This window comes from Rhinoderma darwinii, chromosome 2 (assembly GCF_050947455.1).
Source record: "Rhinoderma darwinii isolate aRhiDar2 chromosome 2, aRhiDar2.hap1, whole genome shotgun sequence".
Lineage (NCBI taxonomy): Eukaryota > Metazoa > Chordata > Amphibia > Anura > Rhinodermatidae > Rhinoderma > Rhinoderma darwinii.
In genome coordinates this window covers 246913968-246938684 of record NC_134688.1, presented here as the reverse complement: position 1 = coordinate 246938684, position 24717 = coordinate 246913968, and the positions used below count along the sequence as shown (strand labels likewise).

At 41.9% G+C, this 24717-nt stretch overlaps 1 protein-coding gene across 6 annotated transcripts in view; it reads right to left on the bottom strand.

The window, feature by feature from the left end:
- Nucleotides 1-24717, bottom strand: part of RASL10B (RAS like family 10 member B) — a 101137-nt gene that overhangs the window by 10067 nt on the left and 66353 nt on the right. For 3 of the 6 annotated variants that reach the window (XM_075853017.1, XM_075853014.1, XM_075853015.1), the window contains 3 exons: nt 6567-7012; nt 4570-4916; nt 2328-2452 (listed from right to left, as the gene is read on the bottom strand). In XM_075853017.1, coding sequence (XP_075709132.1) covers nt 2328-2452; nt 4570-4785 — 341 coding nt within the window. In that variant the 5' untranslated portion in view covers nt 4786-4916; nt 6567-7012. Of the gene's footprint in view, nt 1-2327; nt 2453-4569; nt 4917-6566; nt 7013-9410; nt 9563-24717 lie in introns of all 6 variants that reach the window. The other 3 variants (XM_075853019.1, XM_075853018.1, XM_075853020.1) reach the window with 3 other exon arrangements.

Here is a 24717-nt window from a genome sequence, read left to right as displayed (position 1 = left end):
TTTCGGTCCCCGCCGTTACAGTCGGATGTCAGCTGTAAGATACAGCTGAGATCCGGTGATGATGGGACCGGCTCAGCTTCTGAGCCGGTCCCAAACATTTGGCGTACATGTACGGCAAGATGCGGGAAGTCAGTACTTTCCATGACGTACATGTACGGCAAATGTCGGGAAGGGGTTAAATAGACCGAGGGCGGGAGCTAGCTGAGTCTGGCCAGGTTACGATAGGCTCTCCCACTCCTAAGCCTGCCAGCCTGAATGGTGGAAGCAGGAGTCAGTCTCAGGGATGTATTCTCAGGTGCTGACTGATTAGTTCTGGGAGTTAACCCCGCAGTGCCTGGCAGATCCTTTACAGGTGTACTATAAAGGCAGCCCAGAGACTGAATCTTCTGCTATCTAACTCTCAGTCTATGGCAACATATTAGGGCTAATGCACACAGCAGGCTCTGTGAACTTGCGCACATATGGAGGTATTCTCCTCTAGAAGCAATGCTTCTAGGTGAGAATACCTCCATACATACAAAAGCCGATGGACAATGTCCTGAATTTTTTGTTTTTGTTGGATTTTACGGAATCAGAGGCATAGTAAAGGCCCCATGCACTACAATGGGAGCCCTAATACTGCTCTGTACATAACATAGCTGTAAAATGGCTGTGTGCATAAGGCTAAAAGCCAAATTCATGATTGTGTACGTAAATCAGAATTTTACATCAGTATTTGTAAGCCAAAACCAGAAGTGGAACGTACAAAGAGGAAAAGTATAATGGAAAGATTTGCATCTCTTCCATGTCTTAGGCCTCATGCACACGGCCGTGCCCGTAATCATGGCACGCGAATGCCGGCTCGGCTGGCTCGGCCCGCCGCCAGCGGCCGCATTTTCGGGCCGTGCTCCCATACAAAGTATGGGAGCATGGCCCGTAAAAAACAAAACGTAGGACATGCTTCATAATTCCCGGCACAGTACTACGGCACGGACACCTATCCGTACGATACGGAAAGGTGTCCACGGCCAATAGAACCGTGCGGATATGCAATTACGGAGATTTTTTACGGTCGTTTGCATAGGGCCTTAGACCTGCTACTGTTTTTTCCTTACAAATGCTGACGCAAGTACCGTATGAAAGTGGCCAATATCTCATGTCTTAGGGTATCTTCACACAGTTTTTTTGTTTTGTTTTTTTGTCTTTTTAATAAGCTTTTTTTTTTAAAGCAAATACAAAAATCGCAGGTGGGTTTCGGTAAAAAAAACAAAAAAACACATCAAAAACCGTTTCAAATTAATGATACTTTTTTTTGCCTCCCATTAATTTTAATGGGAGGCAGAAACTGCTCCAAGATAGGGCATGGCGCTGTTTTCCCCGCGAGAGGTCAAAAACGGAAGGAAAACGTCTTTACCTCACATTGAGTTAAAAATGTAGGGACTTTTTTTTTATGGTTTCCGCTTAAAAATCAACACCAAAGAATGCTGTGTGAACTGGGCCTTATATCACGAGACTTTCCATGTTACAAATTGTCCTTTCTTTGCATTCGTTTATACTAATGTTACACATGCAGCATCAGATATCGCAGCAATTTTTAAGTAATTCTAAATAATATATTGATAAATTGCATAAATAACAATTCATTAATATTATTATGCATGGCTGTTAAGAATTTCATATCCCCACACATGCCCTGTAGACCCAACAGCAGAATGTAGACAACTGATTTCTGTCAATAAACATGAGATAAGCCACCATAAGAGCTTTTAAATTCAGCCGAAGGCTCCTGTGCGGTAAACGTGGAATTGGCAATTCTCTGCAGCTCTGCTGGTTATTATCATATTACACCTGTGGCTAATCGGAGTAATAACAACGTTATATTAGGAAATTCTTATTTATCCAATTCCCCAATATATTATTTATATTATTTAAAGAAACGCCAAGGGTGGAATTGATTTTAAAGGGGTATTCTCATCTTAAGCATTTATGGCAAATCGGAATATGGCATAAATGCCAGATAGTTGCGGTGGCCATCCCTCGCTCCCTGATTCCCAACCTACACATATCCCTTTCCGTTCAATGAAGAGGTGGCTTCTCCATTGAAGTCTACTAGAGTTATGGAACTAGTTGAGTGCTGCTTGCTCGGTATAAGATAATTTACATTGTTAGAAATTAATAATTTGCATATGAGCCGCTAGAAATGTTTTTAACAGAAACTGATATAACTGCTTTTTAGTATGTATTTCGAGAGCAGCCACGTGTGCCATATAATATCTAAACATTATTGCATTATGCAGTAATACAATATCAAACAGCATTTGAAGGTTTCTTGGGTATTTGTGACCCACCTTGTTTCCAAGATCTGTTGCCTTATGGTTTTGATGTATTCAAAGCTGTCAAAGCAACAGATGTCATAGACGAGGATGTAAGCGTGTGCACTTCTGAGTCCTCGGCAGCAGGAATCTGCCCACTCCTGCAACATAAAACACCATGACTTATACCTTGCCATGTTATGCACATTTTAAACAAATTATGCCACCGCTATAAATTATATTCACATAAAGAAAAATAAGTAAATAGTTAAAATAAATTATCCAAATTGTTCAACAATAGTCATAGGTTGTATGTAGCTGAACTACCTGTAAGGATTGAAAATCCATTAGTCATTTTACAGTAAAAAATTTTTTTTCATATTATACACATGATCACTGCCGGTACCAAATTTAAAGGAATACTACAGATGTAAAATAAAGTAAAAACCATAGTAGAAAAAAAATGGAGCTATATACCCTCCTGTGTCCATGGGCATGAGACCCTACGCTGAACAGAGTTGGACAATAAAAGGCAGTTTATTCCTATGCCTTCTTTTAAGGACCAGTCTGACAAAACACATTTTTATTGTGCCAGATAAATTTTGATTATGATAACAATCATTGTCAACCACTACAGGTCATTTACACGCTGCAATAATGGCTGGATACGATTAAAATAAATCACATGTTCTCGGGATCAAAGCCGAATAAACTGGTTCTTGAGTGCAGCCTGGCCGCTATTTTATCTGGCTGGTGAGTATATAGTTCTGAACGGCTGGCGGTTAATATTAAAATGCATAGATACATCCCTGTCTACTGCACAAGAGTTGTAACCATCCCTTCCTCCCCGTGTGTGACAAGAGTGTGTCAAACTCAATGGCCTGCAACGCAAAATATGAGAGAGCCTGGTCACATAAGAGAACGGTGGGACGGTGATGGATCCTGCACGTGTATTTCAAATATGGGTGTTTTTACTGTATTTGTAGGACATAAGCGCTACCTCAACCGGTTACTTTGCCTTCACAACAGCAGAAATCCTACAATATTGGATTATTACATTTCTCCAATCTAAACTGCTATGCAATTATAGAAAGTGTCCTACATCATTCTTTTCTTCACTCACTCCTCCTGTCACTAGATCCCACGCACTCCTCCTTAACAGGCATGCTGATGAGGGAAAGGGTCATCCCTTCTGCCTCAGGGTTTGTAGCACACACATCTCAGCGTGGGAAGTTGCTGAGGGATAGAGAAACGGGGGTGGTGACTTCAAAGAGTGCGAAGCGACATGCCTGTGGCGGGATTCCCCCTGCCTGAATCTGAAAATGTTATGTAACCAGTCAGATCACAGACAAGCTAGCTTAGGAAAATATTACAGGGGGCGAGAGAGAAAAGAACGTAGAGGGTAGTCACAGCAGAGGCAACGCTTACTGTAAGAAAACAGATATAGAGGTGCGTGGTGTGTGCATATATATATATATATATACATACATATATATATATATGTAGATATATATATATATATATATATACTGCTTCTACTTGTATCTATTACAGCTTCTACATTGCTGCATTCCTTTGGAGGGAAGGCCTCAATTGAACTAGGATGCTTGATCATACTCTGCATACTTAGATACTACCTAAATAATTCTATTAGATGACACCATCTTTGTGATCACATAATAATAATAATACAAATGTCACCATCTTATTTAACCCCTTATGACCAACATATGTTGAGGCTTAGTGACCAGATACATTACCATCTTTTTAATCTATACTGGAATTATGGTCATAACCTTTTATTTGCTAGGTTGCCAAAGAATCTAATTTTGTCCCACCTCTGGGATCAGCATCTATCTCCAGATTGGAGGTCACTCAATGCCCCAAGCCGCCTGGTGAGGTGGCCGCTGGCTTAGAAAAAAATGGAGGGGCCAACTCTTCCTTCATTCTCCGCCTTGATGCAGTGGCTGGAAACCCCAGTTTTGGAGATTGGAGAGCTGAGACCCACATCTTTCAGACATTTATGGCTTATTCCATGGATATTTCATGAATGTTTAAGTTGAGAATACCTCTTTAATTGAATGAATAGCAAAAATAAACTAGTAAACTATAAAATGCACCATCAAAGATGGAACTAACACAATTAAGCCACCTACATAGATATTTGGATTGATTCAATTGGTTTCAATAACCATTGTGTTTGTCTTTTACATTTCCGATAATGACAATGACCAATAAAGTAGGCCCAGATGTTACGAACATATGTAACTGAACTTACTTGTAGGGTGTTGACTGGAAAAGATGATATGGGAGGGAAGTCCATGATTTGAAGTTCGTGGACATGGCCATTCATGACAACAGCTGGAAGGAAGACACGCCGAGATTTGGTGGGAACACAGGTCTCGCTGTACTCGTTGTACATAAACTGACGCACAATTGCACTTTTGCCCACTCCTTGGGCCCCAAGTACCGCAATCTTGAAGGTCGTCACCATGCCTCCCTGGGCCGGTGGTGGGTAATTCCCTCACACGGTCCGTGGCGTTGGCAAGATGGTTGCACTGCGGCATATTCCAGAGGCTGCAGGCTCAGCCACATTCAGGAAGCATCTCCTTGGAGAAACGGAGGCTGTAAAAGCAATAATAAAGTTATATTTCAAAATCTAATTCATTTATATTCCTTAATCAAATTCATAAAATACACTAGCATGAAACAATTGTAGTCATGTATGAAAACCACTTATAATGAAATGCACTTTGTAAGTCAATGAATTTTTAAATACTTCCAACGTAAAAGGTTTTTGTTTTTCATTGATGTGCATTAAAGAGAAATGCCACCCTTCCATGTAAGGTCTACTGATTTTATTTGTTCCTGGTCTTACAATCATTTACTGCTATTATTTATTATAAAGAGTCATGGTTATATTTTGTGGGTCTTTACCACAAAAAAGAAAAAGCCCTAAGAAATTGTAATAAAATAATTAATAGATAGCACATGTTTGTGTTCAATATATTGTATTCTACGTTAAGCCATTTGTTTATTTGACTGAAACCAAACTAGTAAACTTTTCACAATGGATCTTATTACCAAGATTGTGCAAAGCACACCTAGTAGCCAACCCAGCAGATTGTCCCATATCACATATAATATTAAGTAGATCTGTCTCTGGTTAGTTAATATCATAGAGGCTACTGATAGGAGGAACTACAAAGTGGTAATTTCTCCCCATTTTCAAGATATACATATACACAAAGCATATTAGAAAGTTGCTTATCTTTTATTATACAATTGTTTAAGGGGTTGACCACAGGGTATACCACTGCTGGGATCCCCAGCGATCAAGTTTAATCTGTTGGAGAGTCCAGCATCAAGTGTTCAATTCCTCTGCAGCGCCATCACAGGGAAAATTAAGCATTACACAGTTTCCATTGAAATTAATGGGCTTACCATGTAATGCACAGAAGTTCTGGCTTCTCCAGACTGAGAGATGCTCTTCGCAGCTGCATTTCACCCTGTCTAATATATGAGGACCCTGAAAATGGGATCCCCCTCTATTACCTCACAATTACTTGAAGAGATAGTCCCACGAAAAACATTTGTCACCTGCCATACTGCTGCGAGTCCGATCGATGGTACCCTTGGGAGAACGAGGTGCAGCGATCGCGACAATAAGGGTTATGTGTCCCCTGTTTGGAGTTGCGGTCACACGTGGACACTACCACTCCATTAATTCTATGTGACTGATGGAAATAGTCGATGACAGCGATTGGCTATTTCCATCAGTCCCATAGTGAATGAATGTCTCAGTAGTGTGCTCTCGTGATCGATGGGGGTCTTAGCGGTCGTACATGCAGCAATCATACGTTTATCACCTATTTTGTGGATAATTGATAAATTATTTTTATTGAATACTTGGAAATGGGTTTCTAAACCAGACAAACTTTTTAGGCTTTAATAAAGAGGTTGCCTCATGAAAGCAACTACTTTTTAAAATTAAGTCGGTGCGGCGATCAGCTGTTCGATGCTTGTGCGGCTTCACTCAACCCCAGCTGTTCTTTCAGGGAAAGCCTAGTTGAAGCATACTGTAGCATTACATGGTGACCACTCAAAGAGAGAGGGCATATGGACAGGGGTTGTCATCCTGAGATAACTATTATAACATACTACTGGACAACTTTATTAAGGAAAAGAAGAATTTTAATAAAACTAAATAGAAGATCAAATTTATTCAAGTGAAACAAAATAGAACGACAGAACAACAGTAAAAAGTGGACTCACCATTGCAAATATAACTGTAAACTAGTGACAATAATCCAAGGTGGTCAGTCGACTGGATGAATGCCTTTTAAAGCATGGGGAATTCTTATCAAAATATGGCAAAGGATCTTGCTGTCAAATGAGGGCATGAGTTCCATTAGTTTTGTTAGAAGTGTAATGCCTCATACAGCAGACTTTCAGTATGACTCAAATTATAAACCAACCTAAAGCAGAAGACTTATTTTATTGCTTTATACATAGTGGTGTAGTCCTCATGTATGGGTCTTAGCATGTTCCTGAAATAACTCTTAGTATCTGCTTACACTTCTGACATTGATTCCCATAAAGATTGGTTCCTTTTGTATTTTGCAGGCTGATCCTCACATCCAGATGTATCAGATAATGCAATACTTCACATTTAACATTGGAGTAGGAAAAAGTCCAAAAACAGTGGAGCACCAACTGTTCTGTAGAGAAGAGAAGAAATATTATTTCAGACATAAAAACAGACTAAAGCCATTAAAATAGTCATGCATGTAAATTATTTTAATAAAGTAATTCTTGGATTATGTTTAAATATCTATCATTGGTACTTAAAATGTCCCCAATTTCTTCTTAGCAATGCTGAAAATACAGAAATTAGTCCAGCTGTCAACTGGTGACATACAGCAGTGTTTAGACAGTGAATAGACATTCCACGGGATGTGTATTCACAATCCCGGCACTTCGTTACTGTTTCTGTGGTAGTTACAGCAGAGCAAGCGTAATCTCGCGAGATCACGTTGTAAATGACAGGTTACAACGAGATTATGCTTGCTCTGCTGTAACTACCACAGAAACATTAACGAAGTGCAGAGATTGTGAATAGACATCCTGTGGAATGTCTATTCACTGTCTCAACATTTCAGTATCGTTAATGTGTTAGTATAAGACAGCACATAGCGATCTAAAAGGATCCCTATGTGCTGACTAAATGAATGGAGAGTAGTGTAGAACGCCGAAGGAGACTCCTACGCTATACTGCCTGCTACTGCGTAGGCTATGCTCTTTTCCTGACAAGCAGAAACTATTTCTATTGACTGCTCTGTAATGAATAGAGGATCGCAATGCAGAGACCTTTCTGTAGGGAGAGTGACTGAGCATGCCTACCAGCCCTCAGCTCATTAGGTCGATGTGCACAGGGGTGGGATTCAAATTTTTAACAACAGGTTCCCTATATTGCGGACAAAGACATACGCGGCGGCGGGGGGGGGGGGGGGGGGGGCTCGATGTGTTTTGCGGCATATTTCGATTTTAGTAATAAAATAATTACAATATGCCAAATACACCCTATATTAAAGTGGACTCTAAATAAAGAAATTCCCCGTCCAGAATGTCTAACTGTATTTCCACACTATGTATATAATTACATAAGCGTACATACCTACCCACCTACACTTGTTATATTGAGCTCACCCATTACGTATAGACATATATGCGCACATTCAATATCTTAAGAGTGCTCAGCCTGTTTAGTGAGGCTGTCAACTGTGAGAAGGGTGGAGGACAGTGCGTCGTGCAGAGTAAGCCGTGACAAATCTCCCGGCTAATGCACAGATACAGTGCCAGAACCAAGCTCAGTACATAAATAAAGCACCAGAACCACGCTCAGTTCATATATACAGCACTAGAATGAAGCTCAGTACATAAATACAACAACACAACCAAGCTCAGTACATATATACAGCCCCAGAACAAAGCTCATTACATAAATACAACACCAGAACCAAGCTCAGTACGTAAATACAACACCAGAACAAAGTTCAGTACATATATACAATACCAGGACCAAGCTCAGTACATACATACAGCACGAGAACAAAGCTCAGTACATATATACAGCACCAGAACAGAGCTCAGTACATATATACAGCACTATAACAAAGCTCAGTACATATATATAGTACCCGGACCAAGCTCAGTACAAACATGCAGCACTAGAAAAAAGCTCAGTACATAAATACAGCACCAGAACTAAGCTCAGTACATATATACAGCACCAGAACAAATCTCAGTACATAAATACAGCACCAAAGAGAAGCTCAGTAAATATATACAGTCCAGAACTAAGCTCATCATATAAATACAGCACCAGAACTAAGCTCAGTACATATATACAGTACCAGAACCAAGCTCAGTACATAAATACAGAACCATCAAAACCAAGCTCAGTACATGTATATATGTTTTGACATTGGTTGTTATGCATATATGTAATGAGCTTGGTTCTGGTACTGTATACTTGTACAGAGCTTGGTTCTGGTCTTGTATTTATGTACTGACCTTGGTTCTGATGCTGTATATATGTACTTAAGCTTTGTTGTGGTGCTGTATATATGTACTGAGCTTGGTTCTGGTGTTGTATTTATGTACTGAGCTTTGTTGTGGTGCTGTATATATGTACTGAGTTTTGTTCTGGTGCTGTATTTATGTACTGAGCTTAGTTCTGTTGTTGTATTTATATGCGGAGCTTAGTTCTGGTGCTGTATATATGTTCTGAGCTTCTCTTTGGTGCTGTATATATGTATTGAGCTGGGTTGTTATGATGTATATAACTCCAGAACCAAGCTAAGTACTTAAATACAGCTCAAGCATAAATACAGCTAAGTAAAGAGATCATTTGCAAATTCAGTTTAACTCCTGTCATATAAGTTTATACGGCATAAAACTACAGCTCCCAGTATAGCCAGAACGATGGTAAGGATATGCTGGGAGTTGCGGTTTCACAAAAAAGAATGATACAACCATCATCTCGCTGCAGATCATACAGTGACTACAGTACTGATCAGTCACAGGGAGAATAAACATTTACATTTAGTTACTCACCGGTGACATCTTCTCAGATTGGAGTCGTCCTTTTTCTCTTTTCTTTTCCATTCGGTCCAGATCTCTATGATGACGCCTCCTGGCCACAACCCATTTCTGCAGAGTTTGCCGCTCAGATGTCTTCGGAAGCTCACTTTCCAACATTTCCACACCTATAGAGAAGAAAAAATTCTCATGGTGCCACACTCTATGCCACTAAGTATCATGCCCTGAATATAATAGTGCTACACACACCGTGCCCCTGAATATAATAGTACCATACACTGTGCCCCTGAATATAATAGTACTATAAACTGTGCCCCTGAATAAAATTGTGTCAAGATATTGCCCCTCATAGAGCCCCCTGTAGACAGTGCCCCTCATACAGCCCTCTGTAGATAGTGCTCCCCATAGAGCCCTCTGTAGATAGTAGCGTTGCCTATTGAAAGTGCTCCTTGTAGATAGGGCCTCCTCTAGCGTCTTCTGTAGATAGGGCCCACTGTAGCGTTCCCTGTGGATAGGTCCCCTGTGGCATTCCCTGTAGATAGGGTCTCCTGTGGCAGTCCCTGTAGTGCCCCTTGTAGCATTTCCTGTAGATAGTGACCCCTGTAGCGTTCCCTGTATAGTGCCCCCTGTAGCGTTCCTTGTATAGTGCCCCTTGTAGCGTTCCCTGTATAGTGCCACCTGTGGCATTCCTTGTATAGTGCCCCCTGTAGCATTCCCTGTATAGTGCCCCCTGTAGCGTTCCCTGTATAGTGCCCTCTGTGGCGTTCCCTGTATAGTGCCCCCTGTGGCGTTCCCTGTATAGTGCCCCCTGCGGAGTTCCCTGTAGGTAGGGCCCCCTGTGGCGTTCCCTGTAGATAATGCACCTTGTAGCTTTTTGTGTAGATAATGCCCCTTGCAGCGTTCCCTGTAGATGGGGCCCCCTGTAGCGTTCCCAGTATAGTGCCCCTTGTAGCGTTCCCTGTATAGTGCCCACTGTAGCATTCCCTGTATAGTGCCTCCTGTAACGTACCCTGTATAGTATCCCCTGTAGCGTACCCTGTATAGTGCTCCCTGTGGCGTTCCCTGTAGGTAGGGCCCCCTGTGGCATTCCCTGTAGGTAGGGCCCCCTGTGGCGTTCCCTGTAGGTAGGGCCCCTGTGGCATTCCCTGTAGGTAGGGCCCCCTGTGGCGTTCCCTGTAGGTAAGGCCCCCTGTGGCGTTCCCTGTAGGTAGGGCCCCCTGTGGCGTTCCCTGTAGGTAGGGCCCGCTGTGGCATTCCCTGTAGGTAGGGCCCCCTGTGGCGTTCCCTGTAGGTAGGACCCCTGTGGCGTTCCCTATAGGTAGGGCCCCCTGTGGCGTTCCCTGTAGGTAGGGCCACCTGTGGCTTTCCATGTAGGTAGGGCCCCCTGTGGCATGCCCTGTATAGTGCCCCCTGTAGCATGCCCTGTAGATAGGGCCCCTTGTGACGTTCCCTGTCGATATGGCCCCCTGTGGCGTTTGCTGTAGACAGGGCCATTGTGGCAGTCTCCGTAGTGACCCCTGTAGCTTTCCATGTAGATAATGCCCCTTGTAGCGTTCCCTGTAGATAGTGCCCCCTGTAGCATTCCCTCTATAGTGCCCCCTGTAGCGTACCCTGTAGGTAAGGCCCCCTGTGGCATTCCCTGTAGATAGTTCCACCTGTCTTTTCCTGTAGATAGGGCCCCCTGTGTCGTTTAAAGTAGTGCCCCCTATATAGTCTCCTGTAGTTAGTGTTCCATATATAGTTCCCTGTAGTTAGTGTCCCTTATATAGTCCCCTGTAGTTAGTGCCCCTATGTAGTCCCCTGTAGTTTGTGTTAGTGCCCCTATAGCCCCCTGTATTTAGTGCCCCTATATAGTCACCTGTAGTTAGTGCCCCCTATATAGTCCCCTGTTGTTAGTGTCCCCTATATAGTCCCCTGTAACTAGTGTTCCATATATAGTTCCCTGTAGTTAGTGTCCCTTATATAGTCCCCTGTAGTTAGTGCCCCTATGTAGTCCCCTGTCGTTAGTGTTAGTGCCCCTATAGTCCCCTGTATTTAGTGCCCCTATATAGTCCCCTGTAGTTAGTGCCCCTATATAGTCCCCTGTAGTTAGTGCCCCCTATAGAGTCCCCTGTAGTTAGTGTTCCATATATAGTCCCCTGTAGTTAGTGTCCCTTATATAGTCCCCTGTATTTAGTGCCCCTATGCAGTCCCTTGTAGTTAGTGTTAGTGCCCCTATAGTCCCCTGTATTTAGTGCCCCTATATAGTCCCTTGTAGTTAGTGCCACCTACATTGTCCCCTGTAGTTAGTGTTAGTGCCCCCTATAGTTAGTGTCCCCTATATATTCCCCTATAGTTAGTGTCCCCTATATAGTCCCCTGTAGTTGGTGGCCCCTGTAGTTAGTGCCCCTATATAGGCCACTGTAGTTGGTGCCCCCTATATAGTCCCCTGTAGATAGTGCCCCGTATAGATAAGGCCCCCAAAAAAGAAATAATTATATGCTTACCTATCCCATTCCCGCACAGTCCTGCAGCGATGCCAGTCCTCCTCCAGCGGAACGACGTAGTGGCGAGCGGCACCATGACGTCATCGCACCGACTGCATCATCGTAAAAGCGCTGAAGCATTCCGTACTTCACCAGGGCAGCTGTAGGCAACCCAATTGTATCCGTGTCCTAAGGACGCAGATAGAATTGTGTGCAGGGGACTGGTTGTGGTTTCCCACTTCACCCCGGCCGGATCCCACCCCTGGATGTGCACATTGCTACATACTTTGAATACCATTTGGCGCCATGCTATGTAAGTAAATATAATAAATCTTCACTGGATAATTTTTTTAATGAGATTAAATACAAAATGTGTTGGTTGGATACAGCCCCTAATTTATATAACTTAATTGTAATTGTTTTTAAACTGCATTTCTAGATTAGGGAGCAGTGCTTTGACATTAGCCAGATTCATTTTTAGAATTTATCATCTGTGTGTGTTGTGATATAGCTGAAACACTTTTTAATCACTAGAAACAGTGTGCCGAGTAGGATAATAATACTTGGAAATTACATGTACAGCTCTGTCATTCAGTAAACACCACATTCTGGGCTCTTGCTTGCTGGCATAGAATAGAGTCGGGTCACTGGTGGCTGATGCCAGGTCACTTAAAGCGAGTCATGACAGCTTTTCATAGTCACAGCTCAAAGCCAACATATATTTAAGAACATGATGATTTCATTACAGACAAAGGGAAAGCCAAAAACCGAACACAAACAGGAAGTACACAACAGTTGGTCTGTAATACTTAATTGGATTTTAGTGGCTGAGCTGGACTGAAATTCTCTAGCTTGTACTAGCAGAACGCCTGCTAGATGGTAACTTTATTCACTGATGTAATTTTAAACTGTTGCTTTTGGAAATAATAACTATATTTTGTTCACACAGCAGCTCTGAGAACCTCATAAGGGCCTGTTCACATCGGCGTCGGGTTCTGTTTGGGGTTTTCGTTCATCTATTTCCCGTCAGAGAAACAGATGAATGGAAAGCCGAGCGGAAACTATAGCTACCGTTTGCAAAACCATTGATTTCAATGGTAATGCTTCAGTTTCAGTTGGTTTCCGTTTCTGTTCTGCATTCCGTTCATCAGTTTCTCTTACAGAACAGATGAATGGGAACCCCAAACAGAACTAGACGCTGCTGTGAACAGGCCCTTACAATTTCTCAACTGTGTATAAATACTGCTGTTCTTTATTATATATACCCACTATCCATGTTGCAGATCTGATATTGTCATTTACTTTTGGAAAAAACCAGAGATAACACATGACAACTTTGCCTGTGACAAAGGTCACGCTTCCAAAGATCACTGTGTTGCACTGCGAACAGTGCGTAATGTAAGGGTAAGTGGCCACTTTGCGACCCGCAAGTTTCTGTGCCCATGGGCAGTGTGATGGCTTAGTGGTTAGTCCTGGGTCCAAATCTGACCAGGGGCAACATCTGCATGGAGTTTGTTTTTGGAGTGTGGGAGGAAACCAACGCAAGCAGAATATACAGATAAATAGGAAAGATAGATTGTGGGCTTCACAGGGGACAGTGTGTGATAACACCCTCTGTACAGAACTGCTAAAGGCCTCAGTGACTATGGGCACGGCCGTGTGCAGGGGTCCTTAGGATGGGGCTACACGGCGACTTTGTACGCGACACTGGTCGCATACACAAAGATCGCTTTGGAACCAGAATTTGGAAAATTTGCTCTCCAAATGCCAGTTTGCGCACCATTCATTGTAAGCTCCGCCTTGCGCCCAGCGTGTATGAAATGCACACATATTTGGTATCTTTGAAGTTGGCAGAAGTTTACAAGTATGTATTCAGGTGTGTTTACCCAGTGGCATGCACCAGATGTCAGAAAAGTTCGCCTGAATTCACATATTTGGAAAAAAAATGCCAGTTTTAATTTTTTCCATCAATGTCAATGAATTGTCTGGAAGAAGATAGAGGGATAAAATCTTTTATATGTCACTAATCGAATAGCTTGGGGTGTCATTTTCTTAAATTAGTCATTTTGGGGGTGTTAACAGTGTTTTAGCACTTTACAACATCTGTAATGGTCGTATGGTGTCAGCAAACCAGTTTTGTAAAATTTGCTCTCCAAAAGCCAGTTTGCGCACCCTTCATTTTAAGCTCCGCCTTGCGCCCAGTGTGTAAGAAATGCGCACACATTTAGTATCGCTGAAGTCGGCAAAAGTTGCCAAATATATCTTCAGGTGTGTTTACCTAGTGGCATGCACCAGATGTCAAAAAACATCATCTAAATTCACATATTCACATTTTTTTCTACATTTATTTCCCTTTTAAATTTTTTAAAAATTAAAATATATCTATTATTTTTTTTTTACAAAATATGGAAGCCCAACATGTTCTGAAAAAAAACAAGATAAAATACATGTGGGTTGGAAGAGTAATAGAAGAACAATTTGCTTTTAAAATGGCACATGGCTAAAACTTGAAAATGGGCCTGGTCAGGAAGTGGTTAAAGAGGATCTGTCACCTCACCTGAGATGTCTGTTTTACTATATTATTGTGTGCCCCATGACATAATAATTCTGGAGCATCTTTTATTAGTACTCTATGTTGTGTCGTTCCTCTGTTATTCATCCTAAAACTTTATAAATAAATTGACAACTTGGTGTTACCAGTTGGGGGTGTGTCCCTACACTGACTGACAATGTCCAATCAGTGCTCACAGAGGGAGACTGTATACACCCTTTTGACAAGAATAGTTGTTCATTTATTTATACATTTCTAGGCAGAATAAAAGAGGAACAGTGCAGCACAGAATTATAAGAAAATATCTTCCAGAATTGTGATTTCATGGAGAACACAGGCATTTACTACAATAGACATGTCAGTAGAAGTTACATAGTTACATAGTTAGTACGGTTGAAAAAAGACACATGTCCACATAGTTCAACCAAGGGACGGGAAAAGGGAAGGTAAAAATTTCTACACCTAGGAGCTAATAATTTTTTGTTCTAGGAAATTATCGAACCCTTTTTTAAAGCCATCTACTGTCCCAGCTCCTGCGGTAGACTATTCCATAGATTCACAGTTCTCACAGTAAAGAAGGCTTGTCGCCTCTGCAGGTTGAACCTTTTTTTCTCCAGATGGAGGGAGTGCCCCCTTGTTTTTTGAGGGGGTTTTACATGGAATAGGATTTCACCATATTTTTTGGTATGTGCCATTAATATATTTATATACACTACCGTTCAAAAGTTTGGGGTCACCCAGACAATTTTGTGTTTTCCATGTGAAATGTTAAATACTTTTGTGTCAAAAAAGACAAAAGTATAATAGGTATGATACCTTTATTGGCTAACCATAAAAGTTCTATATGCAAGCTTTCAGAGCACAGAGGCCCCTTCTTCAGGCAGTTTACAAATGAATGACTTAGAAAAAAGCACAACATTTAGATGTTACACAAAGACAATTAGTACATGAGGTGATACATCATTAAGATAAGCCGGGGCAATAAAACTGAGGTTATAGGGGTGATGACTTAGGAGTTAAGGCATCTGGAGTCAGTCTGATGGGGGACGTGATGTGTGTCCATGTAGTGGCTCATAAATCCTGGTGTTAGATTGAGGCCTTGTGTCAATGACTGGAATTTTATCATCATCTTGAATTCCCAAATTTTTCTTTCTCTGTTGTTTTTAAAATGACCCTTCAGAATGAGTACCTTTAAATCTGCCAAACTGTGATCAGGTCCAGAGAAGTGTTTTCCCACGGGTGTATCCACCTCCTGTTTTATTGTATGTCTGTGAAGATTCATCCTGGTTTGTAGTTTTTGTATTGTTTCTCCAATGTAGATTCCTTTATTGATGCACCTTGTACACAGGATCATGTACACTACATTGGAGGATGTACAGGTGAACGTGCCAGTGATTTTATAGTGCTGCTGCGTGTTTACACTTTAAAAACAACAGAGAAAGAAAAATTTGGGAATTCAAGATGATGATAAAATTCCAGTCATTGACACAAGGCCTCAATCTAACACCAGGATTTATGAGCCACTACATGGACACACGTCACGTCCCCCATCAGACTGACTCCAGATGCCTTAACTCCTAAGTCATCACCCCTATAACCTCAGTTTTATTGCCCCGGCTTATCTTAATGATGTATCACCTCATGTACTAATTGTCTTTGTGTAACATCTAAATGTTGTGCTTTTTTCTAAGTCATTCATTTGTAAAATGCCTGAAGAAGGGGCCTCTGTGCTCTGAAAGCTTGCATATAGAACTTTTATGGTTAGCCAATAAAGGTATCATACCTATTATACTTTTGTCTTTTTTGACACAAAAGTATTTAACATTTCATATTGTCTCTGGCTAACACGGTACTACACTATTTTTTACTGTACTTCGTGTTTTCCATGAAAACTCACACTTATATTTATCAAATGAGTTGCAAAATGACTAGAAAATATAGTCAAGACATTGACAAGGTTAGAAATAATGATTTTTATTTCAAATAATAATTTTCTCCTTCAAACTTTGCTTTCGTCAAAGAATGCTCAATTTGCAGCAATTACAGCATTGCAGACCTTTGGCATTCTAGCTGTTAATTTGCTGAGGTATTCGGGAGAAATTTCACCCCATGCTTCCAGAAGGCCCTCCCACAAGTTGGATTGGCTTGATGGGCACTTCTTGCGTACCATAAGGTCAAGCTGCTCCCACAACAGCTCTATGGGGTTGAGATCTGGTGACTGCGCTGGCCACTCCATTACATATAGAATACCAGCTGCCTGCTTCTTCCCTAAATAGTTCTTGCATAATTTGGAGGTGTGCTTTGGGTCATTGTCCTGTTGTAGGATGAAATTGGCTCCAATCAAGCGCTGTCCACAGGGTATGGCATGGCGTTGCAAAATGGAGTGATAGCCTTCCTTATTCAAAATCCCTTTTACCTTGTACAGATCTCCCACTTTACCAGCACCAAAGCAACCCCAGACCATCACATTACCTCCACCATGCTTGACAGATGGCGTCAGGCACTCTTCCAGCATCTTTTCAGAAGTTCTGCGTCTCACAAATGTTCTTCTGTGTGATCCAAACACCTCAAACTTCGATTCGTCTGACCATAATACTTTTTTCCAATCTTCCTCTGTCCAATGTCTGTGTGCTTTTGCCCATATTAATCTTTTCCTTTTATTAGCCAGTCTCAGATATGGCTTTTTCTTTGCCACTCTGCCCTGAAGGCCAGCATCCCAGAGTTGCCTCTTCACTGTAGACGTTGACCCTGGCGTTTTGCGGGTACTATTTAATGAAGCTGCCACTTGAGGACCTGTGAGGCGTCTATTTCTCAAACTAGAGACTCTAATGTACTTGTCTTGTTGCTCAGTTCTGCAGCGGGGCCTCCCACTTCTCTTTCTACTCTGGTTAGAGCCTGTTTGTGCTGTCCTCTGAAGGGAGTAGTACACACCGTTGTAGGAAATCTTCAGTTTCTTGGCAATTTCTCGCATGCAATAGCCTTCATTTCTAAGAACAAGAATAGACTGTCGAGTTTCACATGAAAGCTCTCTTTTTCTAGCCATTTTGAGAGTTTAATCGAACCCACAAATGTAATGCTCCAGATTCTCAACTAGCTCAAAGGAAGGTCAGTTTTATAGCTCCTCTAAACAGCAAAACTGTTTACAGCGGTGCTAAAATAATTGCACAAGGGTTTTCAAGTGTTTTCTAATCATCCATTAGCCTTCTAACACAGTTAGCAAACACAATGTACCATTAGAACACTGGAGTGATGGTTGCTGGAAATGGGCCTCTATACACCTATGTAGATATTACATTAAAAAACAGACGTTTGCAGCTAGAATAGTCATTTAGCACATTAACAATGTATAGAGTGTATTTCTAATTAATTTAATGTTATCTTCATTGAAAAAAAATTTGCTTTTCTTGCAAAAATAAGGAAATTTCTAAGTGACCCTAAACTTTTGAACGGCAGTGTAAGTTAATCATGTCCCCCCTTAGTCGTCTTTTTTCAAGGCTAAATAGGTTTAATTCTTTTAATCTTTCCTCATAACTTAGATTCTCCATGCCCCTTATTAGCTTCATTGCTCTTATTTGTATTTTTTCTAACTCCAGGGCATCCTTTCTATGAGCTGGAGCCCAGAACTGAACTGCATATTCTAGATGAGGCCTCACTAAAGTGGTAATATTACATCCCTGTCCCGCGAGTCCATGCCTCTTTTAATACACAACAATATCTTGCTGGCCTTTGAAGCAGCTGATTGACATTGGATGCTGTTATTTAGTTTATGATTTACAAGTACACCCAGATCCTTTTCAACAAGTGACTCCCCAGTGTAGCTCCCCCTAGGACATATGATGCATGCAGATTGTTAGTACCCAAATGCATAACTTTACATTTATCTACAATAAACTTCATTTGCCAAGTGGATGCCCAAACACTTTGGCTCCATGCACATGACCGTGCCCATAATTACGACCCGTAATTACTAGCACGACCAGCAGCAGACGGCCGCGGGCAGCCGGCTGTTTTTACGGGCCGTGCTCCTACTATAAAGTATAGGAGCACTGTCCATAAAATAAAAAAATAGGACGTCCTAATTTTTTCGGCCGGTTTCTACGGCACGGACACTCTCCCGTAGGTATACGAGTAGGTGTCCGTCTCCCTAGAAATGAATGGGCCCGTAATTACGGACGATTTTATGGTCGTGTGCATGGAGCCTAAGGGTATGTTCACACGGCCTATTTTCGGCCGTTTTTCAGCCTGTAAACTCCCGAAAAATCAGAAGCAGAACGCCTCGAAACATCTGCCCATTGATTTCAATGGGAAAAACGGCGTTCTGTTCCGACGGGCCGCGAAAAAGAAGTGCAGGTCACATCTTGGGACGTTTTTGGAGCAGTTTTTCATTGACTCTATAGAAAACAGCTCCAAAAATGGCCGTAAAAAACGCAGCAAAAAACGCAGCGAAAATCGCGAGTGCCTTAAAAAACGTCTGAAAATCAGGAGCTGTTTTCCCTTGAAAACAGCTCCGCATTTTCAGATGTTTTTTGCTAATCGTGTAAACATACTCTTAGTGTGTTCAAATCAGCTTGCAATTGGTGACAGGTCCCCTTTAAGAAATGAAGCAATAATACTAATGTGAACAAAGCCGTAATTTAGTTTTTTTTAAATCAATACATCTGGAAACTTCCGATAAAACTGCATTAAAAGAAACAAATGTAGCAGTTTTACTGTGCCCGTAGGATACATACTGTACCCAGCACAAATGATGTTCCAATCCCTGGAAACGTGCTCTAAGAAGTATTAACTTATCAAGGGACATTTCAGAGCTACTCTTTAAATGGGTCAAAAATAAATGGAAATGTACAACACTGAACATATTATTGAACTTTTCCAAGTACATCCACTGTATCTACACGCTGTAATACTACTGTCTGCAATGATCAGGCAGACAATCGTGTACGGTCAGATAGTAAATGTTTCTAGCGATAGGAAGATTGATAATTGCACAAAGATTTTACAACGTGTTAGAAAAATCATCTTCCAATTATGTGATCTTTGGATCTTTCCCCTTTGTTATGGAAAAAGTGGATGGCTACACTATTGGGAGATGGCTTGGCCAGCTTTATAAATAATGCACAAAACTGCTGCTTTCTGAACTGGAAAAGTGCTGAAATAAATTGTACAAAGCAGGATTAAAATAATCTGCAAAAGCCGGTGGAAAAATAATTTATAGAAGAATAAAAAATAATCAGTCTGTGGACTTTCAAAACTGCTGCTTATAAAACTAATGTATGAACCAAAAAACAACAAGTCCCAAGTCTAATCGCCTCTTAGGCAGGAGTTCAGATACTAAATATGAAACTGTGACTGTGGCACAAGCTTCTCCGTCACTTAGCTAATGCAGAAGCAGTTCACTAGAAGAGGTTTAGAAATCTCAGCTGAATGAACAGCAATAACAAGTGGAATCAATGGCGACACTCAGTTAAATCATTAAAGCAAGAAGAAAAATTTTATTAAATAAAAACACAGAAATTCATTAAAAAAAAATCATGACACCTTTGATTTTTTTTTAATGAATTTCTGTGTTTTTATTTAATAAAATTTTACATGCACTTTATTTCTTCTTTCACATGAAATGTTTTTTTTGTTAATACCTTTTTAATTTACTGGGGGCTGCCATGTTTTATTTCATCAGTGTATGCGTCTCTCAGGCCGGATTCACACGAGCGTGTGCGTTTTGCGCACGCAAAAGGTACTTAACAGTTCCGTGTGTCAGCCCTGTATGATGCGTGGCTGCTTGATTTTCGCGCAGCCGCCATCATTATGACACTCTGTTTGTATGTTTGTAAACAGAAAAGCACGTGGTGCTTTTCTGTTTTCATTCATAGTTTTTACTGCTGTTACGCGAATCACGCGCGTCACACGGAAGTGCTTCCGTGTGGTGCGTGTGATTTTCAATCACCCATTGACTTCAATGGGTGCGTGATGCGCGAAAAACGGCCAAAGATAGGACGTCATGAGTTTTACGCAGCGGCCATACGCTGCGTGAAAATCACTGACAGTCTGAACGGCCCCATAGACTAACATAGGTCCAAGCGACGTGCGTGAAAATCACGCGCGTTGCACGGACCTATTATACGTTCGTCTGAATAAGCCCTTAACGACACATACACAGATGGAATGCGGTAGCTACAGGGCATAGGACATAACGAACGGACCATGAGCATTTAACTTCTGAATGAAAACATTACTTCTGATCCAGAATTCTCTACAGAGATGCAATCCGCCATTGTCATATTCAATAGTGATTGTAATAGTGTAAGTCAACGAGACAGTCCGTGATTTTCACGCAGCGTGTGTCCGCTGCGTAAAACTCACGACATGTCCTATATTTGTGCGTTTTTCGAAGTCAATGGGTGCGTGAAAATCACGCGCAGCACACGGAAGCACTTCCGTGTGACGCGCGTGATTGGCGCAACAGCAGTAAAAACTATGAATGAAAACAGAAAAGCACCACGTGCTTTTCTGTTTACAAACATAAAAACAAAGTGTCATAATGATGGCGGCTGCGCGAAAATCACGCATCCGCGCATCATATGCTGATGACACACGGAGCTTTTATGGACCTTTTCCGCGCGCAAAACGCCACGTTTTTTGCACGCTCAATACGCACATGCTCGTGTGAATCCGGCCTAACAGTGTAAATTGCGATGCAAGACTATGTTCCCCAGTACCAGTCACTGTTCAGAATAATGCTACCTCTTCTGCAAGAACAATGAAGTTACAAGTTTGCATCTTAGATCAAACAATCTGTGATAGATGGTCTCTGCTGGGACAGAAGTGTCATGTCTATGGATAACTATGATGCTAGAAGTCCGGCTCCCTGGACTGTGATCAGTCCAGGAAATGCCGCCGACAAACGGTCCATATCTCACGGATCACACATGGCCGTGTGAAGCAAGCTTAAATCTGAGGGATTGGGAGGCATGCTGCACCTCATGAAGAACTGAGGGGTGCCTCATAGCCTTTGAAAAGCAATGTATTAGGCTGGATTCACACGAGCATGTTCGGTCCGTAAAGGACGGAACGTATTTCGGCCTCAAGTCCCGGACCGAACACAGTGCAGGGAGCCGGGCTCCTAGCATCATAGTTATGTACGACGCTGGGAGTCCCTGCCTCGCTGCGGGACAACTGTCCCGTACTGTAATCATGTTTTCAGTACGGGACAGTAGTTCCACGGAGAGGCAGGGACTCCTAGCATCGTACATAACTATGATGCTAGTAGCCCGGCTCCCTGCAGTGTGTTTGGTCCGGAACTTGCGGCCGAAATACGCTGCGTCCTTTACGGACCGAACATGCTAGTGTGAATCCAGCTTTAATGGATGCATACCATACAAATGCCTCATTCTCACTTCCATGTTTGATCAGTATTTTGCATCTGGTTTTTTTTAAAGACAAAATCAGGAGTGAATGCAAAACAGAGAAGTATAAATGTTTCCATTTTATTATTCTGTTTTTAGGTTCCACTCCTGGTGTTTGGCTTTAAAAAACGAATGGAAAATACTGATCAAATCTAAAAAGCCTAAGGCTAGGTTCGCGTCTGTGTCAGAGGCTCCGTTAAGGGCCCCCGTCGCAAATCCGGTCAAAAAAGCTGGAAGAAATACCGCAGCAGGCTGCACTATTACTTCCATTAAAACAACGGACACCCTGACGGAAATCTGACAGAAGCCATTAAAGTCAATGGGTTCCATCTCTGGTTCCGTCTCTTGGCTCACTATGGCAGTACCAGTTGTACTGCCCTGATGGCGATATGGATACCGGGTCCTCTAGATTGGGATATGTTTTATTTAGCCACTCTCGGCTCTGGCTAATAAATGACAATCCTGAATGGCTGACTCCCATTTATTAACTGACATTCCATAATAGGTATTTAAAAATAGGTTTGTTTTCTAAAGCAGACAACCCTATTGACAAGGCACATAGTCCATGAGTCGAGGTGAGCAATCCACCTCAGGCGGCATCCCTTTCTGACTGCAGGTGGCGGTAGTTTTCATGGGAGCCGCCAGCCCTGTATTTAGCAAGAGGAGCTTTGCAGCGGGTTAGATGTGCATACATATTTGAATGTGTGCAAGTCTGTACATGGATATATACTGAATGGCCACTTTATTACAGGCACCTGCCCTTTCAGGATTGGAGCTTCCCTGTAAGGAAATTAGACACGTGGTCCCGTTTCCGTGAATCAGTTTCACTGTGAATTCACATTAGAATGGGAAAATTGAGTGATTTCGAAAGAGGCATGGTCATCGGAACTGGGGCCAGTTTTTTAAAAGGTTTTCCCGTGCAACAGTGTCCAAAGTAAACCGAGAATGGCAAGATTGAGGAAAACCATCCAGCGAAAGGGGATCCTGTGGATGTAAATCGACTAATGGGGTCAGAGGCGGATGTTAAGAATAGTTCTGACACACAGGCGGTGCATAGTCAAGCAAATTGCAGCCAAATTCAACGTTGGCCCTCCAACTATCGTGTGTGAATGCACAACTCGTCGTTCCTTAGCACGGATGGGCTATTTGAGCAGACGACCAATTTGGGTGCAATTGCTGCTAAGGAAAACAGAAAAGCAAGACTCCAGTGGGCAAAAGAGCGCAAAAATTGGATCACTGAGCCGTAGTCAAAATATTGCCTGTTCAGAAGAATCCAGATTTCTGTTGCACCATGTCAGTAGGGTCAAAAATTGGTGCAAGCAGCATGAATCGATGAACCTTTCCTGTCAGATATTACAGTACAGGCTGGTAGAGGTGGAGTAATGGTGTGGGAAATGCTTTTTAGGCACACCCTGTGTCCTCTAAAATCCGTGGATGGACATTTGAACAGTAGGGCTTACCTAAGCATTGTAGCCGACTGAGTTCATCTCTTCATGGCAGCTGTTTACCCTATGGCAGAAGGACACTTTGGTGGCAACTGCGAGAAGCTATGGTGTCCTCATGGACCAATTTTCCTGCAGAATGATTTAAACACCTAGTGCAATCAATGTCACACAGAATTGCAGTTGTTCTGAAGGCCAAAGAAGTTCCATCGCCCTACGAGATGGGTCTTTCAAATAAAATGGCTATTAATTTTATGTGTCTATGTAATTGTTATCTTTATTGAGTACTAGCAGAATTACCCAACTATGCACGGGCCTATTTCATTTGTTGTTGTGTGTGTGGTTAAAAACTTTGTTTGCTACTGGTATGGTTGTGCCGATGCAACATGTTTTGCAACATGCGGACAATGTGCAGCTCAGTGAGGGGATTGTTTCTATGACGGGCATCTAGTTCCGCAGTGTTATCACCCATGAATAAAACTTGAAGATATAAAGGCCATTCCTCTTTTCCGTTTTTAGATACGTGGATTACAATCCATTTGTATCTGTTAAACATTGCCACCTTGTAAATTCCCTCCTGTCCCTCACCCAACAGTGCCATTTTGTGTCTACCCCCTCCTGGTGAAGGAGGGGCTCTGGAGTCTTTGGCTGTATGGGGCCCAGAAATTCCTGATAGTGGCCCTTTCTATAATCAATTAGGCCGCAGCTCATTGGAATGGGGGAAATTAATCAAAACTGCTGCAGAGGAAAAGTGGAGCATTTGCACATAGCAACTAATCAGATTCTACCTTTTATTTCAGAGACCCTTTGGAAAATTATAGTAGTGAACTTATTATTTGCCATGGGAAACTACTCCACTTTTCCTTTGTATCAGTTTTGATAAATCGCCTTCAGCCTTTATTGGATATGATGTGGTCAAAAGTTTTACACCCTGAAAATAGTATAAACAAAACACTGAAAGTTGACTTTAAATTGTGATAGCATTGCAAAGTGGTTCTGCAATTTGGACAACCTCTTTAAAAGAGGACCCACTGCGATCAGCTGATTACCGTGGGTCCACCAGCTGAAACCTGCAGCAATCAGCTGTTATCAACTGTGAAAGCAGCGGGCAGCCAAAAAATGTGTGATTAGATGGTATCCATTCAAGTAAATTACTCTTTACAGTAGTTCTATGCTCTGGCTAGTAGTGGGAGTCCTGAGCATGGGGACCACCCTCTATGATGCCCATGTACCCTAATAAAGATAAAGGGTATGACCATTAGGGCTACTCCTGTCCATATGCTCTAAGACAGCATCTCATATAAGTTGAGTAGCAGGGAGGGTGTCTTGCTTTTTCTTTTTTTTTTTAAGTTTTGATTTCACATGCTTCTTTCTTTAGGTCTTAATTAAAGGGCCCAATATTATAGGATGGTTGTTTAATGACCCTCACATTCAATCAATAGAAAGTCTAAAAGTACACAC